Source organism: Cnephaeus nilssonii, assembly GCF_951640355.1.
Source record: "Cnephaeus nilssonii genome assembly, chromosome: 1".
NCBI classification, from domain to species: domain Eukaryota; kingdom Metazoa; phylum Chordata; class Mammalia; order Chiroptera; family Vespertilionidae; genus Cnephaeus; species Cnephaeus nilssonii.
In genome coordinates this window covers 21,239,831-21,255,801 of record NC_137072.1, presented here as the reverse complement: position 1 = coordinate 21,255,801, position 15,971 = coordinate 21,239,831, and the positions used below count along the sequence as shown (strand labels likewise).

At 38.0% G+C, this 15,971-nt stretch overlaps 1 protein-coding gene across 1 annotated transcript in view; it reads left to right on the top strand.

Moving 5' to 3' along the window:
• The window catches only part of SPAG6 (sperm associated antigen 6), a gene marked incomplete at both ends in the record, with an annotated part of 62,145 nt that continues 46,174 nt past the window's right edge, over positions 1-15,971 (top strand). The window contains 2 exon segments of the mRNA XM_079776212.1: positions 1-333; positions 4,259-4,478. Of these exon segments, the coding sequence (XP_079632338.1) occupies positions 1-333; positions 4,259-4,478 (553 nt within the window).

Sequence of the window (15,971 nt, the reverse complement as noted above, 5' to 3'; positions counted from 1 at the left end):
ATGCTGACCCTCGCCTCCAGCCCCAGCGCCCCCGCCACCCTGAACGCAGGTGTCTGCGGGGCCAGGGCGGAGGACCCGCACCCGCACCCGCACCCAGGCCGCGCAGGGCCTCTCGGCGCCGGCTCCGAGGCGCTGGCTGGGAGCCTTCGGCCCGGGGCGGGCGGAGTCCGCACCCTGGACTCGCGGGCCGCGGGCTCCCGGGAGCAGCTCGGTGCGGGTGGAGTTCCTCTGCGGCACCTTCCACCTTTGTCTCTCGTGTCTCTACTGATAGAGGCGGGGAGGAGCCGCGTCTGCCTTCGCGGAGAGAAGCCCGGCGCCGCCGAGGTGTTGAAGGTGTGGGCCTGGGCGGGCAGCCGCGGCTGGCAGACTCGCTGGCAGGGCGACTAGCGCTTTCTGTCTGGCCACAGGGAGCTTGGGCACACTTTTTAAGGAACACCCACGGGAGTCTGTAGAAAGACGATATTCACACATCTGTGTGTGTCTCTCTCACCAAGCAGCAGTTTTGAATTTATGCATGTCCCATTGTCTTAGGAAATGTCATGCTATATTTCAGACTTCTACGTTAGAATCATTAATTTTTAGTATCCATCACTTTGTGCTACATGGTGTCTTTGGGGATGAAATTATTCTTGTGTAATCCCACTAATGACGGCCTACTGTAGGAGTGGGAAGAACCTCTGCATCACTGAATTAGTGGAAAAGATACACCTGTATCTTTAGAAGTTGGGTGCCAGCCAAATCACTGTCATCATAACATTTCATTGACCTTCACACTAAAAAAAACCCCAAAACAAAACTAAAAACTTTCAAGTTTAAACTATAAAGAGTTGGCTTAAAAAAGGCTTCAAAAGCTAAGAATGGGAAATAAGACACAAGCATAGAAATGTTCATCTTCCCCTCCTGGAGGGAGTGTCCAAGAGCCTCTGCCCTGCTGACCAACTTCACGGCAGAATTAGACGGTCTGCTCAGACCTGAACGTAAAATCCTGACGTCCCCCCTCCCCAAAAAAGAGTGTCAACGCAATATTTAAAATGTAGTATGTTTGCTTTCCTCATTATAGATAGTATTTTGAATCCACTTAGTAATGGGGTATGTAATCCTTTATTTTTAACTCAAGTATGTAAATGAGTTATTTCAGTAATTTTAGATTAAGTGTTGGCAAAATGATTATTGTGTTCTCATAACTTAAATATATGCAATTGCCAAATGAACGCCAGTTTAAATGCTAACACTATGTTTTTATTATTTGGGGGAGGAAGGAAGGACATTTCATACCTAGATAAAACAGCTAATTTTTCTTAAAAACAAGAAGCCTTTTATTATTTAAGGAATGTTTTAGATAGTCTTGCCTCTTCACTTGGGTTACCCTAAGTCCCCCCTCTTTACTTCCAAAGCACTTACACTGTAGAGTAATTACAGTCCTTAAAACAGGGCAGGCTGCAGTATATGCTTGTTGAATGAATTAATACTTTGTTTGCATGTCTGTCCCCCACTAGATTTCATGTCCTAGAAGACAGACACATTCTATAATTAGCAAAGTGTCTAGCACATATGTATACATAGTTGATTCACCTCTCCAGCAGTTTTTAAAATCTGGGTGTTAATATCTAATTAGCATATATAAAGCTTTGATATTAAAATTCAGCTAGGAGCTAACGAAAAAGTAACATGTATGTTAAAATTAAAGTTCTTTTAGGCTTGTGTAGAATATATTCCCATGATGATGGGGCTTTCTGAATTTCCAAAGCAAAATTTTAAAGAAAAACGGAACAGAATTTTCAACTGGCTTTATACTGTCATCTTTTTTAGTCTCATTTGCATAAATAGAGGAATGCAAAGATGATTTTGAAGTTACATAAGATTAGCTTTTTATAAAAGAGCCAAAGTCTTCCAAACAAGTCTTTCATAGAAACATTTTTGCAAGTTGTTCAGATAATGTTTCATTCTCAATCAAATGTATAATTTAATGTGTCAAGAACATTGTATGTCTCTATTTAAAGTCAGCTGGTACTTATTTTAAGAACTTTATCTTAAATAGCATTTTTTAAAAAAACCTAAAGTATCCCTTTTAATAGCTTTCCCCCCCTCACTGTTAGAAGTGTGCATGTGATCATGGGGACATTCAATTAACTTTGTAAAAACAATAGTATTTTATTTTAGAGTTAGGAAGTTGAAAAGAGGGTCAGAAAATATAGATTGGCTTTCTTGTCAGTAAAGGTAATCTGTTGCCATATTTTATATTTGAATTGTTAACAATTTATATGTATATTATGATCATTTCATGTTACATTTAGCCATTTAAAGACTTCTAAAAAAAGGAAGCTAGAATTAAGGAGCCAAGGATCTAGCTTCTTTAACATCTCCAATTTCAGATATAAAATAGGAATCCTATATTGTGTTTTGTCAGGTACAGTACAATTTAATCCATAGGCATTAAATGTTAATGATGACAGACTCTCAGAATCTATAGTTAAAATATATTAGATAACACTTGAATTAAAGATTTCAAACTTTGTAGCATTCCATAACTAGACATGTTTATAGGTTTACATCTTTTTCACCACTGAGCTCTTATCTCAATATTTTTAAAGTAGAAAATACATAGTGAAAAAAAGAAAAGAAAATACATAGTAAACCCACAATTGAAAATGGCAGCTGTACTAACTTGGGAGTTTAAGGACTGAAATCAATTATAGGACCTTTTAGTTTTAAGGGGATCCCCCCCCCCCACCCCCATAATGCAACAAGGAACTGAAAACAAAATTACAATGAAAGTTTATTTGCAATTTTAATTATTTGCTCAATCTGTCGTTCCCCATCCCCCCCCCCCCATCTCAAAAAAGGAAACACAACAACTTTAATTTTAAAGGATCTGTTTCCTTAGGTTAATGTGGAGATCACTGTGAAACTTAACCCTTGGAGTTATGTAGAGGAGTTTGGGTATCACTGGCTTCTGAACTGCAGAGCAGAAGACATACATCTGTCTTACTGACCACATTGCTCTCTCTGATTGCGGGTCCATTCCCAACTATTTGGGGCTCCACAAAATGTCAGGACTTCATCAGAGAACTCAAGTCAGAATGAGATCTTCAAGATTATTTTATAGGACTCACACCAAATATAAGAACCAGCTAGGTTGAAGAAGAGAAGAGGTTTCCTGTCTTGGTATGACTCAGCAGCAGCTGTGGCTCTCTTCTCCACACCTGGTGAAATTGTAGTTTCTGATGGAGAAGCATTTTAAGTTGACACCTGTGATTGAAACATTTGGTATACAGTTATTAGAGAAGTTAGGAACCAGTAATAGACTAAGTACCTATTATTTGTTAAGAGAGACTTGGTAAAGAGTTAGTTATATAAGCTAGGGAAGTTCAGTTAAGATAATCTGAATTAAGACTTTCCAGGTAAAGATTCCCCCCCCCTTTTTTTGGGGGGGGGGTTGGTGGTGGTGGTGTCATTCAGCAACAAAATAAAGCCTAAATTTTAAAAAGTGCAAATGTTTAAAAATCACACAAAAGTGAGGAAACAGCAAAGCTAGTAGTAGCAGGAGAAAGTCACGGAAGACAGGACATGTATCACATCGTTTCCTCGTATGCTTTTCTCATTGAATATCTGGGAGTGCTTATGAAATGCTTTCAATACAATGTAATTCAGTGTGTGGGCATCGTTGTCTTGACCCACCAGGAATTCTGAAACTTGAAGTGCCAGGTATATAAAAGCTGGAGTAAAGGGAAAAACTTTTGACTTTAAGGTTGCATTGACAATCATGTATTTATCAGATTCCACAAGGTCACATGTGGGATTCCACTGGACTGTGGAAGCCAAGACAAGTCCATCGCCCAGTTTCCTTGTGTCACTGCACTTGCCCCGGCGTCCCCGGCGCGTGGGGCTCCCGGCGCGGGCGGACAGCTGTGTGGGTCTGGGGTCGCCTGTAAGAACCTGTGCTCCCGAGGACGTCCTGGACACCAGGCTAGCGACACTTGAGGTGCACCACTCCTGCAGCGGATGGGCGCCTTTGGCACTTCGGGGGCGCCCCTGCAGGCGGAGTTCCCCGGGGGCTGGCCGTCTTTGGGGGTGCGGGTCCCGGCGGCCCTGACATCACTCCCGGGACTCGGCCTTGCGGCGAGACAGCCCTTGCAACGTCCCGGTTCCGTCGGTTGACCAGTCGCGGGAACACAGAGAGGACCGGCTCCCGTCGGAGGCCGGAGGCCGGAGGCCGAGTGGCTGTCGCAGTCGCCCTGTCCACTCCTCGTACTCCCAGGCCCCGAGCTGTGCCCCGCGGAGAGCGGTGGGCGCCCTGAGTCAGAGGCGGGAGCTGCAAGTGGGGGCTGAGGCGGCGCCCCGACGGCTGGCGGCGGGAGCCGGGGAGGACGGGGCGGCCAGCCCCCGCGTCTCTCCCAGTGCTGGAGCGGAACCAGGAAGCCCAAACCCAGTTCGCGCAGAGCTGACGACCAGACCTCGGAACACTGAGACCCTGCAAAGCGCGTTGAGCCCCCCCGCCCCCCTGAGCCCTCACCCGAACCCGCCTCACACCGCACGCCCGGGCTGTGTCTCCCGGGGCTCAGGCCTTGCCCCGCACGAGTCGCCCTGGGTCCTCAGCCCTGCCTCGCGTCACCCACTTCCCAGGCCAGTAGCCGCCCTTTGTCCCCAAAACTCTTCAGCGGAGTCCCCCTTTCCCGCCCCAGCCCTCCCCTACCCCGGGCTCCAATCCCACCCCACCCCACCCCGGCCGGCGGAGTTTTGGGGCGGAGAAGCGTGGGGGCCGGAGGACAGCATCCCTACATTCCTCCGGTTCCCTGCGCAGGTGAGAGGCGGCCAGTCCCCTGGCGGGCCGTGGGGCTGAGAGGGTGACGCCTACAGATCGGTGCGAGGGGGGCCCAACGCCCCTATTAACATCTTGATCGCAACCAGGCATGTGTCAGGTTGAAAGTCAAAGCCAAACGAATTGCCTGGAAGTCATTTTAGGTGAATGGGAATCTACCCTAATCGCTCCCGTTTTATCCGGGTGCCCCTACACTTCACCCTGCCTTTGATCACCTTCACTTCTTCACACCAAAGGAATTCCAGAGCCGTTGACACATTATTTCTCATTTTGCATTAGTGAAAGAGCCATGATATGCTTGAATATTTCCCAGGAGATTCAAAGTCGGTAAAGACCTAACTTTGAGAAATCATTATGGTGTTCTCATTTCACCCCTCAGCCAGAACTCCTGCAGACTACAGAGAGGAAGAGAGAGAGAGAGAGAGAGAGAGAGAGAGAGAGAGAGAGAGAGAGAGAGCACTTTGCTTCTAATCTAGTAACAAAGAGATAAAATAATGGTGGCTCTCTTCTCCCCTGCCCTCCCTCTCTCATTAAACATGATTCCACCACCATCTGAACTCAAAGTAAGAGCATTTTATCACTAACTGTGTCATGAGAAACCTTCAATTCATTGGATATGATCTTTCAAACATTAAAATTAACATGGAATTGAGAAATTTAAGAACATTGACAGGACAAGAATGTTTAGTTGTAGTATTTACTCTTTTTTTTTTTTTTAGGGGAATTACTACTGCACCTAGATTTTGTGTGTGTGTGTGTGTGTGTGTGTGTGTGTGTGTGTGTGTTTGTGTGTAGGGGGGGTTTGTCTTGTTGTTTGTCACTGGGAGGGATTTTGGTATTTTATTCCCTGTATTTTTGGGAGGTGGGGCATCAGGAGATATATTTAGAATGGAGAAAGTGCATTTTATAATTATTAAAAAATTTTTTATTTAGGGATAATTGAAAATTCACATGCAATTGTAAGAAATAACACAAGATCCCGTATACCTGAAAATTGTATTATGATATCACAACCAGGAGTTGATATTGGTAATTCATTGATTTAATTCAGGTTTCCCCAGTTTGACTTGTACTTGTGTGCTTGTGTGTGTGGTATGCATTTTTTTCTGTTTGTATCCATCACCACAATAGTCAAGATGCAAAAGTCTTTCATCACCACAAGGATGCCTCCCTGGGTTGCCCTTTTATAACCACATCCACCTCCCTCTTGTCCCTAACCCAGGGCAAACACTAATCTGTTTTCCATTTTAAAAATTTTGTTATTTCAAAGTTGATAATCTTTTGTTGTGCAGTTGTTTTATGTGGATTAATTTACTTTCTTCTGCATGTGTGTGTGCTTTAATGCATGCATGTATACTCCTCAAAGTACTCAGAACTCATATATACTGGTTAATTAAAGTTTATTAGAGCATATTATATTTAAAAAATGCACCTTTTAAAAGGGTTTTTCCCCCTCTCGGTCCTATTTAATGGCCTTCGTGAATGTACACTTGCTATTTACATTATATTAAACATTTGATATGAAATATGGAAGTATAGATTACACATAAAACACAGAATATCGTGTTTTAGTATAATAGTGGTAGGTTTTCTCTTCCCATAAGTATACAATGTAGAATATATTATGGAATTTAATCAATCCAAACTATTAGGCTAAATGATCACCAAAGTATATAAGTGACTTAGATGTGGCATTTTAAATAGCCACCTATTTTCACTTATGGTCTGGCTTATGAAGGAATGGAGTACAAAAGGAATATAACTTAATGTTTTAAAGTGATCTGTACTTGACTAATGTCTTTTTAAAAGTAATTTATTTTTTATTGAATTTATTGGGGTACAGGTTTCAAGTGTACAACTCAATCAAACATCATTTGCCCATGCATTGTGCGCCATTGCCCAAAGCAAAGCCTCTTACCATTCCCATTTTCCCCTCCTTTATCCATCTCCACCTAACACCTGCCCCCTTCTCCTCTGCCTGTCACCACACTGTCTTTCCCTCTGGCTATCAGCACACTGTTGTCTGTGTCTAAACATTATATATATATATATATACACATATTTTCCCCCCTCTTAATCCCTTCACCTCTTTTACCTTCCCTCAACCCCCCTTTCCTCTGACAGCTGTCAATCTTTTCCATGTATCCATACCTCTGTTTCTATTTTGTCAGTTTGTTTATTAGATTCATGTAAGTGAGATCATATGGTATTTGTCTTTCTCTGACTGGCTTATTTCATTTAGCATAATATTCTCCAGGTCTATGCATGATGTTGCAAAAGGTAAGATTTCTTTCTTTTTTAACAGCTGAGTAGTATTCTATTGTGTAAATGTACCATAGCTTTTTAATCCACTCATTGACTAATATCTTGATGGAACATTAAGATTTTTATTTTCCTGAGACATTTATTTTAACATATTTCATGTTACCTAGATTTAATTTAAACACTTCTTTTTAAAAAATATATTATTTATTTAAAATATATATTTTATTGATTTCAGAGAGGATGGAAGCGGGAGAGAGACATAGAAGCATCAACGATGAGAGAGAATCATTGACTGGCTGCCTCCTGCACACCCCACACTGGGGATCGAGCCTGCAACCTGGGCATGTGCCCTGGGTCGATATTCAACCACTGGGCCACACCAGCTGGGCTACGTACTTCTTTAGTAACTTTAAGTAGAGACAGATAATGAATATTATAATATATTTATTCTTTTAATTAAAAAATAACCTGTAAGCTTTTTTTATGAAAACTTTTTTAAATAGTAAACTAACTTAAACATTCAAATGATTTATTCTTAAAAAAATCACCTGGATTCAAAAATGCTTTTGAATGAGCCACTATATGTATACATCAATTATATATTCTGATCAAGCTTTTTTTTTCCAGTTATGTGACTTCATTTTGGTAGTCTAAGACACCACTACATTTTATTCCTGACTTTGACATAATTTCTGCATATCTGGGAGGGTTTTATTTTCTTACTTTTATATAAACTATTTAAATAAATACATGTCATGTATTCAAGGTAATGTGAAAACCATTTCCATATGGGCATCATGATAAATCAGTAGTTTGGTTGTTAAAAATTTTTGAATTCATTCACTGTGAAAGGAACTTTAAAGGTGAAAATTATCAATGAAGTTTTATTTCATTTTAAATCTCTGCTCTTTTTCATTGTGCTTTTGGTGGTCTTATGAGAGAATCTGCCTTATAAAATATGTCCAAAGTAATTACTAAAGCCAACAATATTCTTCAGAATAATTGGACAAAAATAAGTTTGATTCCTAATTAAACTTGTTTCTGGAAAGAACTGTGTACAATGTGTCTATAACTTAGAGTTATTTTTTTCTCATTGAGGTTTGATTCCTTTGAAATCAAAAGAGCATACATGAAAACATTAAAAAGTTGAAAACCTCAAACCCTGTACATTTGAACCATTACATCTCGCAGCTATAAATGTGAACCAAAACAAAAAATAGGCTCTGCATTTTTAATGTTTTAATTTTTATTTATCTATGCATATTATAAAAATTAAAATGTACAGAGAATGTAAATATTAAGTAAGAATTATCCACAATCTGTGATTTTTTATTTTCTTCTGTTAACTTGTATTTTCAAATTTTTATAATGCACATATGGTTTTAAATAGTAATAATAATAAATTAAAACAAAAAATGAATTTTGATACTTTTCCTCTTTTGATAATGACTGTCATAGTAGAGGTAATACATTGTTAATTCTACCAATTGTAGAATTTGAGCAATTTAGGGTGGTTGTTTAGTTACAAAATATAAGAATCATGTTTTGTTTCATATTGGAATACAAGACCACTCTTAGGTTGTTTAGGAGGTCTTTAGAAAAAAGCTACTTAAAGTTCCAAGAAAGTTACTTTTAGAATTATTTTTAAATCAAATAAACGTACTTGAAGCAGATTTTCCTATAAGTCAAGTGGGGGGTAAAGTTTAAATTAATACTTTGTAATATATTACATATAATCTATAGTAAATCAGTAAGTATGCACATTTTCAGAAGAGTAGGAATACAGAAGTTTGCATAACACTTTATGCATCTGTCTGAAGCTAATTTGCAAGTTGAATCAACTTAATGGATTCAGAATTCAAGAAAGTAATATATGTTGACATAAAATGATTTTAAATTACTGTGTCTGGGGCAGTGTTAAAATATTCAAATTAATGATCTAGCACCTCAATTTGCTGTGAAAAGGAAAAGCCTGTGTTAAGCTTTTATAATGTATCTAAACATATCCTGGTAGGTAAATGTACCATGATTCTCTTACAAAAATTATTGTTCTATAGGATAAAGACAACTAGTGGAGCAACTTCAAAATATGAATTATGCTACTTAAATTTGATGCATTTTGTCAATATAAAAGGAATCTTACAGTTGTAAATTATAACTCAAAACACTGACTTTTTTCTTTTTAAGATAGGGATATAGTTTTTTTTTCACCTATGTTTAAGTGAAAAATATTCTATGGAACTATAAAAATTCTGAAAATGTAGCACCTAACAATATGTCCTAAAAACAAGATTATTCAGAATTTTATTCTATGTTCCAAATCATTGTTCCTACATGGACATTTATCTGTTTTGTTATCTGAACTTTGGTACATAAGTAGAAAATAATACAGTGAAGGGTAGGGTCTCATTGTTTTCTTAGGAAAAATTAGACAGTTAAGGAACAAAAACAAACCTCAAGCTATTGATGAGCTTATGAAAGTGGGGCTTAGAAATAGTGTGGATTAGATTTAAATGTTACATATTAAATGTTTCCGAAAGGTTATTTAAATATTTTCTAATTCCACTTTACACTTTAATAGTTTTTTTCATGGCCTTTGCTCCTATGACTAGAACCTTTTCCTATACTTCTTTTTCTAATTAATTTCTACTCATTCTTTTAAAAAAATACATGTTTTTTATTGATTTTAGAGAGAGAGGAAGGGAGAGGGAGAGAGAAACATTGACCAGTTGCCTCCCGCATGCACCCACTGGGGATGGAACCCGAAACCTGGGCATGTGTCCTGGCTGGAAATGGAATCAAAGACACCTTTCGGTGCACAGGAAGACACTCAACCAACTGAGCCACATTGACCAAGGTTCTATTCATTCTTTATGGCTCTCTTTAGATGTTAATTCCTCAGAGAAACCTTCCTTGGGCCCTCAGAGTAAGTCAAGTCTCCTGATTTGTGCTTTCCTTGCTCCTAGTATTTCTTTTTCATATTTCTTATCATAATCGCAATTATTTCTTTTCTGTTTTCTTCACTAACTGTAAATTCCATACCTAGTAAAATGCTTAGCATAGAGTAGATGTTTAACATGTTTAAATAGAATGAAGGAATAATTATTTTTCTAAGTGTTTTCATATCTCTTAAAAAATCAGATTCTTGTAACAGCTCGGGTAGGTAGTGTAGGTATCTTCTTCAGTGTGGATTCTTAAGCCAAAAAAAGATGGATAATTGCCCTCATCACAAAGAGAGTTAGAGGCCAAAGTGGAACTAAGACCTGTTTCTTAATTGCTGTCTGATCCTGTGATCCTTCTGCTTATAGGAATTAGTAAACTATTTCTAAGTGGTTTTAGAAATTCCTAGTAAACCTCAATGTTAACTGTGAAAACAAGTTGTCTGTTTAGGCCTTTGGGTAAGGAGGCTGTCCAGTAATTGTGCATGACTGGCTTTTGAGGTCTCCTTAAGGACCATTATGGGAGCTTGAGTGGAGGCCAGATGCAGAGGACTAACTTTGATAAATACCTGGAGGTTTGAGGGAGGAATTGTATTTAGGGCTTAAACTGGTCTTAGAGCTCTAGTGGACCTTTTGGCTTCCCGTGGCTTCTAAGGAAAAACCTTACCAATCCAGAGACTCATTAAAGCACCCAGGGAAGAGCATATAATCCACAGGGGGTTGAGACCCAAGAGAGTACTTCAGAGAGTTGTTGGACTGAGGCCCTACCTGGATCAGGGGTGGTGCAGAGGAGATTTCATCAGAGCCCAGTGGGATCAGCTGCCTGTGACTGACTGCCTTCTCTCCAGTGTGGAACTTACATACTCATTTGAAAACTATAGTCAAAGCTCATTTTCATATTTCTTTATATAATTATAAACATGTAAGTTCCACTCATTTTATCTAAAGAACTAGAGGCCCTGTGCATGAAATCCATGCATGGGTAGGGTCCCTAGGCCTGGCTGGCAATCAGGGCCCATCTGCAGAGTGACCAGCAGGGCAATCAGGGCCCCCCCCCCCGACATTGGCACCCGCCTTGGTTGGACTGGGGCCTGCGGGCTGGGGGAAGCTCCTGTGTTGAACATCTGCCCCCTGGTGGTCAGTGTGTATCATAGCGACCAGTCATTCTGCCGTTTGGTCTATTTGCATATTAGGCTTTTATTATATAGGATATGTAAATTGAACCTGCCATAACTTGTATGCTCTACATGCTCACTCAGTTCATGGTGATGGCTGTGACCTAGTCTAGTCAGTTTAATACAGTAATCATGGAAGACTTGCTCTGCTTCCTTGCCCTCTTAGAATTGTTGCTAGTTTGTTCAGTGAATCAGTGTCTTGGTTTCATCTTCCTCTCACCTCTCCCCAATCGAAAATGACATATCAGATGTGGTAGCCTGTCACTCATAAACAACTGAGTTAACAGTGAATCACCAAACAAAATTCAAAGATGCTAAGTGTAGTATTAACTACAATGAGAATAATCTAAAAAGAAGAAAATGGACTACTTTTGATCATCATGTAAAAAGATTATACATAGATTTTTGTGGTTCATTATGACCCTTTAAATAAATTATAAGACTCTGTGTTGTAAGGGATATAATACCTAAAATCATAATTGATTTGATAGTAATGACAGTGAGAAAGTAATATACAGAAAACAAAACAGACATGTGATACCAAAATTTATATATTTTTAAATCAAATGCAGGAATAGTGGCCAGAGTTATACTAGTATAATCAGAGAGGCTAAGAGAAACCAAATCATGAAAACAGTTCATGAAAATTCTTACTCTAAAAAAAATGCAAGGAGGGAATGCTTAAATATTTTCAAATAAAAGATGACCAGTGAAGGAAAATGAGAACAAGTTGTAAAATTCATCAGTAAAGCACCCAGGGAAGAGCATATAATCCACAGGGGGTTGAGACCCAAGAGAGTACTTTGGAGAGTTGTTGGACTGAGGCTCTACCTGGATCAGGGGCGGTGCAGAGGAGATTTCATCAGAGCCCAGTGGCTTTATCTCTTGCCAAGTCACCCCCACTTGACATTTCAGGCTGGTCTGACTTTCTCATGGCTTCTTCAACAGTCTGCCACAATTATGCACTCTGTCCAAGCCAGAAACCTAAAGTATCACCAATTTCTCCATCTTCTTCACACTAATCAGTTTCATCATGACACTTACTTCAGTAAAAGTATAATCATGTAAACATAATATCAAAATAAAAAATTTAAATCTACTAAAGTTGGTGAGTGTAGTTGGAGTTGCTCTGTGATAGAACTGGTAGTGCTTACAGTAGTAAAGTCAAAGTGCGTGGTGGTTTCTAGAGCCAAGGCCACACGTTTTTCAGTAAGAGCTAGCTGTGTATTCAGAACTGTGCTAGGTAATTTGAGAAACAGCAAACAAGTATAAAACAAGTTCTGCTCTAGAGATGTTTATTGTTTTCTTATGGAGATAAGCAATTTATTCATATAAACAAACTAGAGAACCACATAACATGCCATGTCAAGGATGACTGCTGTGCTTTGCATGACTTTGGGTGTACCATTTATATCATGATCTATGTGAGTGGCATCACCTGGATTTGTGCAGCACATAGCCTGCTCGGCCGGCCATTCATGGCGGACCTGGGAATTATTCAGTCTTCATTTTCATTTATTTCCCTGAGAATAAGTCGTGTAAACAATAAAGCTCCCCATGGCTTCACATTTCACTTAGAATAACATCACAAAGTCTTAATTTGACCTGTAGCCAAATTTGATCTGGCCTCAATCAAGCTCTCCAGCTTTATCTCTTGCCAAGTCACCCCCACTTGACATTTCAGGCTGGTCTGACTTTCTCATGGCTTCTTCAACAGTCCTTCACAATTATGCCTGGGTCAAGTAGTAACACTGACAGTCAAAGGTGAATTCTTTGTTGTGTATTGGTTAATTATATGCAAAAATCACTTCTTCCAAAACTTGAATGAACTATAGTGCAATTTCATAGTAAATGGTCATATAAAAAGTAGTTTTAGATAAAAATAAAACATTTGCAATAATAAAGAAATAATTATTTTTATTAATAATAACAAAAGTAAAAATTTGGAATAATACATCTTTAACATATTTTATAAGTTTGTGATAATTTTGAATAAAATTGGGAAGCAAAGAATATATATGGTAGAAATAACTTCACATTTAAGTCAAAAAATATAAAGAAGGGCATCAAAGGACAATACCAAGAGAGTAAAAAGACAGCTCACAGAATGGGAGAATATATTTACAAAGCATATATGTGATAAGAGATTAATATCCAGAATATATATATATATATATATATATATATATATATATATATATATATCCTAAGATTCAATGAAAAACTCCAAACAACTTGATTCAAAAATGGCCAAAAAATTTGAATAGATATTTCTCCAAAGAAGTTATAAAAATGGCCAATAAGCACATGAATAGATATTCAACATCACTAGTCATTAGAGAAATGCAAATCAAACCACAGCGAGATACCATTTCATACACATTGGGATGACTATTATTAAAAACAACAACAAAAAAGTAAGTGTTAGTAAGAATGTGGAGGAATTGGAACCCTTGTGCTTTGATGGTGGGAACGTAAAATGGTGCAGCTATTGTGGAAAACAGTTTGATGGTTTCTCAAAAGTTAAACAGAATTACCATTTCATCCAAAAATTCCACTTCAAGGTACACAGTAAAAATAATAGAAAGCTGGGACTTAAATGGATATGTGTACACCAATGTTCATAGCAACATTATTCACAATAACCAAAGGTGGAAACAGATGAATGGACAAACAGAATGTTGTGTATACAATCAAATGGTATTCATCTTACAAAGGTAATGAAATTCTGATACATGCTACAACAGATGAACCTTGAAAACATGCTAAGTTTGAAATAAGCCAGACAGAAAGGGACAAATATTATATGATTTCATTTATATGAGGTATCTATAGTAAACAAATTCAGAGAGACAGAAAGTAGAATAGAAGTTACCAGGGCCTGGGAGTAGGGAGAAATGGGGAATTAGTGTTTAATTTGTATAAAGTATCTGTTAGTGATGATGAAAAAGTTCTGGAAATGATAGTGGGTGATGGTTACACAACATTCTGACTGTACTTAATGCCACTGAATTGTATATCTAAAAATGGTTAAAATAATAAATTTTGTTATGTATACTTTACCACAAAATAAATACAATTAAAAAATTGCAAAACAAAACAAAGAAGATAAGAAGAAACCAGGGCAAACAAATCTTTATTTTTTTAATATGTCTTTTAAAGATTGATTTCAGAGAGAGGAAGTAAGAAGGAGAGAGATAGAAACATCAGTGATGAAAGATATTCATTGATTGGCTGCCTCCTGCACACCCCATACTGGGGATCGAGCCCACAACCTCGGCATGTGCCCTAACTGGGAATCAAACAGTGACCTCCTGGTTCATAGGTCTACACTCAACCACTGAACCACACTGGCCGGTCCAGACATTTGTTTTTAAGGAAACAAAGTTGATATGTTAAATATCTTTATAAACAGAAAATTGAGGTAATATGTATATAAATTATATATATATGTAATATGAGAATGAATGGGTAATTTTTGTTGTCTTTGGAAGTGTTTGACATTTTCTTCCTAATTTATATATGCAGTAGGCATGCAAAATCAAGTAATTAGGCCTATGTTGCATTGAAAGGAATTAAAGGAAAGAGCTGTAATTATTTTGAGGCTATTTTATAATCTCCACTTGATTATTAGTTTCTTGAGAGTAGGAGCTGCCTTAACTCATGTATGTAGTTCTATTCTATGTCACTTGGTAAACCCTGATCTGTTTTTTGAATGAATGATTGTGGGCAAGATTAGCAAGGTTGTTTCTGTTTGGGGCATGACTGGATTGCAATGTAAGTATTAGCAGCAATGTCTCCAGTATGGCACTGGAACAAGAAAACTACAAAAGGAGCTCAAAGCTATAAAATTGGGGGTAGGGGAGGATTGTAAAGATGTATCTTATAAGTTAAAGTTCAAAAATAGTTTCACACTATTTTATCAGTTTGTGTAGAGTACACTACATTGTTTTATAAATATTAGAGTATAATATATGAATTATTTTTAATATTAGGTAGATCATGTTGGCTCCTTCAGGGGAGACCCCAATGAGGTCATTAGCTGCTCCTTAGAGACCTTGTGTATCAGATATAGCAACTATTTCAGACTGCTGTAATTTATGGATTCTAAATTTTCATGCATTTGTTCACCAAGGATCAATCACTATGGATTCCTAATGGACAGGTAGATAAGAAAAAATTTCTTTTTATGTTATATATACTTTTTCCCCCTGTCTTCCCTTTCCTCCCTTTACCTCTTTTGTTTCTCAATGTCTCTTGTATCATTATCTGTATTTTTATGACAAACCTGTAATTAAATAACAAAGTTTCCATCCATGCTGTGTAAGAGATAAAAATCATGTCCCTGGGGACTTAATGATGATAAACCACTAAGAGAAAATTTAAGGATTAGAAATTAGGGGCAGTATTTTCCCTAAAGAATGATCTTATTCAAACAAAGATATTTATTTATTATTGAATTTATTTGGGTTACATTGGTTAATAAAATTACATAGGTTTCAAGTGTACAATTCTATAATACATCATCTGTATAATGTGTGTTTACCATCCAAAGTCTAATCTTCTTCCATCACCATTTATTCCCCATTTACCCTCGTCTACCTGCCCCCACCCTCTAAACAGATATTTTAAATGGAAATTTTAGCTTTTACTTGTATAGGTTCAGAGATTTAAATTTTTCTCAAAATCCTCATTGTGCTACTGTTTGGACCAAGCAATATAGGGAAAGTATGATAGAGCAGAAGTTCCATGCAGGATTCTACCTTGGATAAT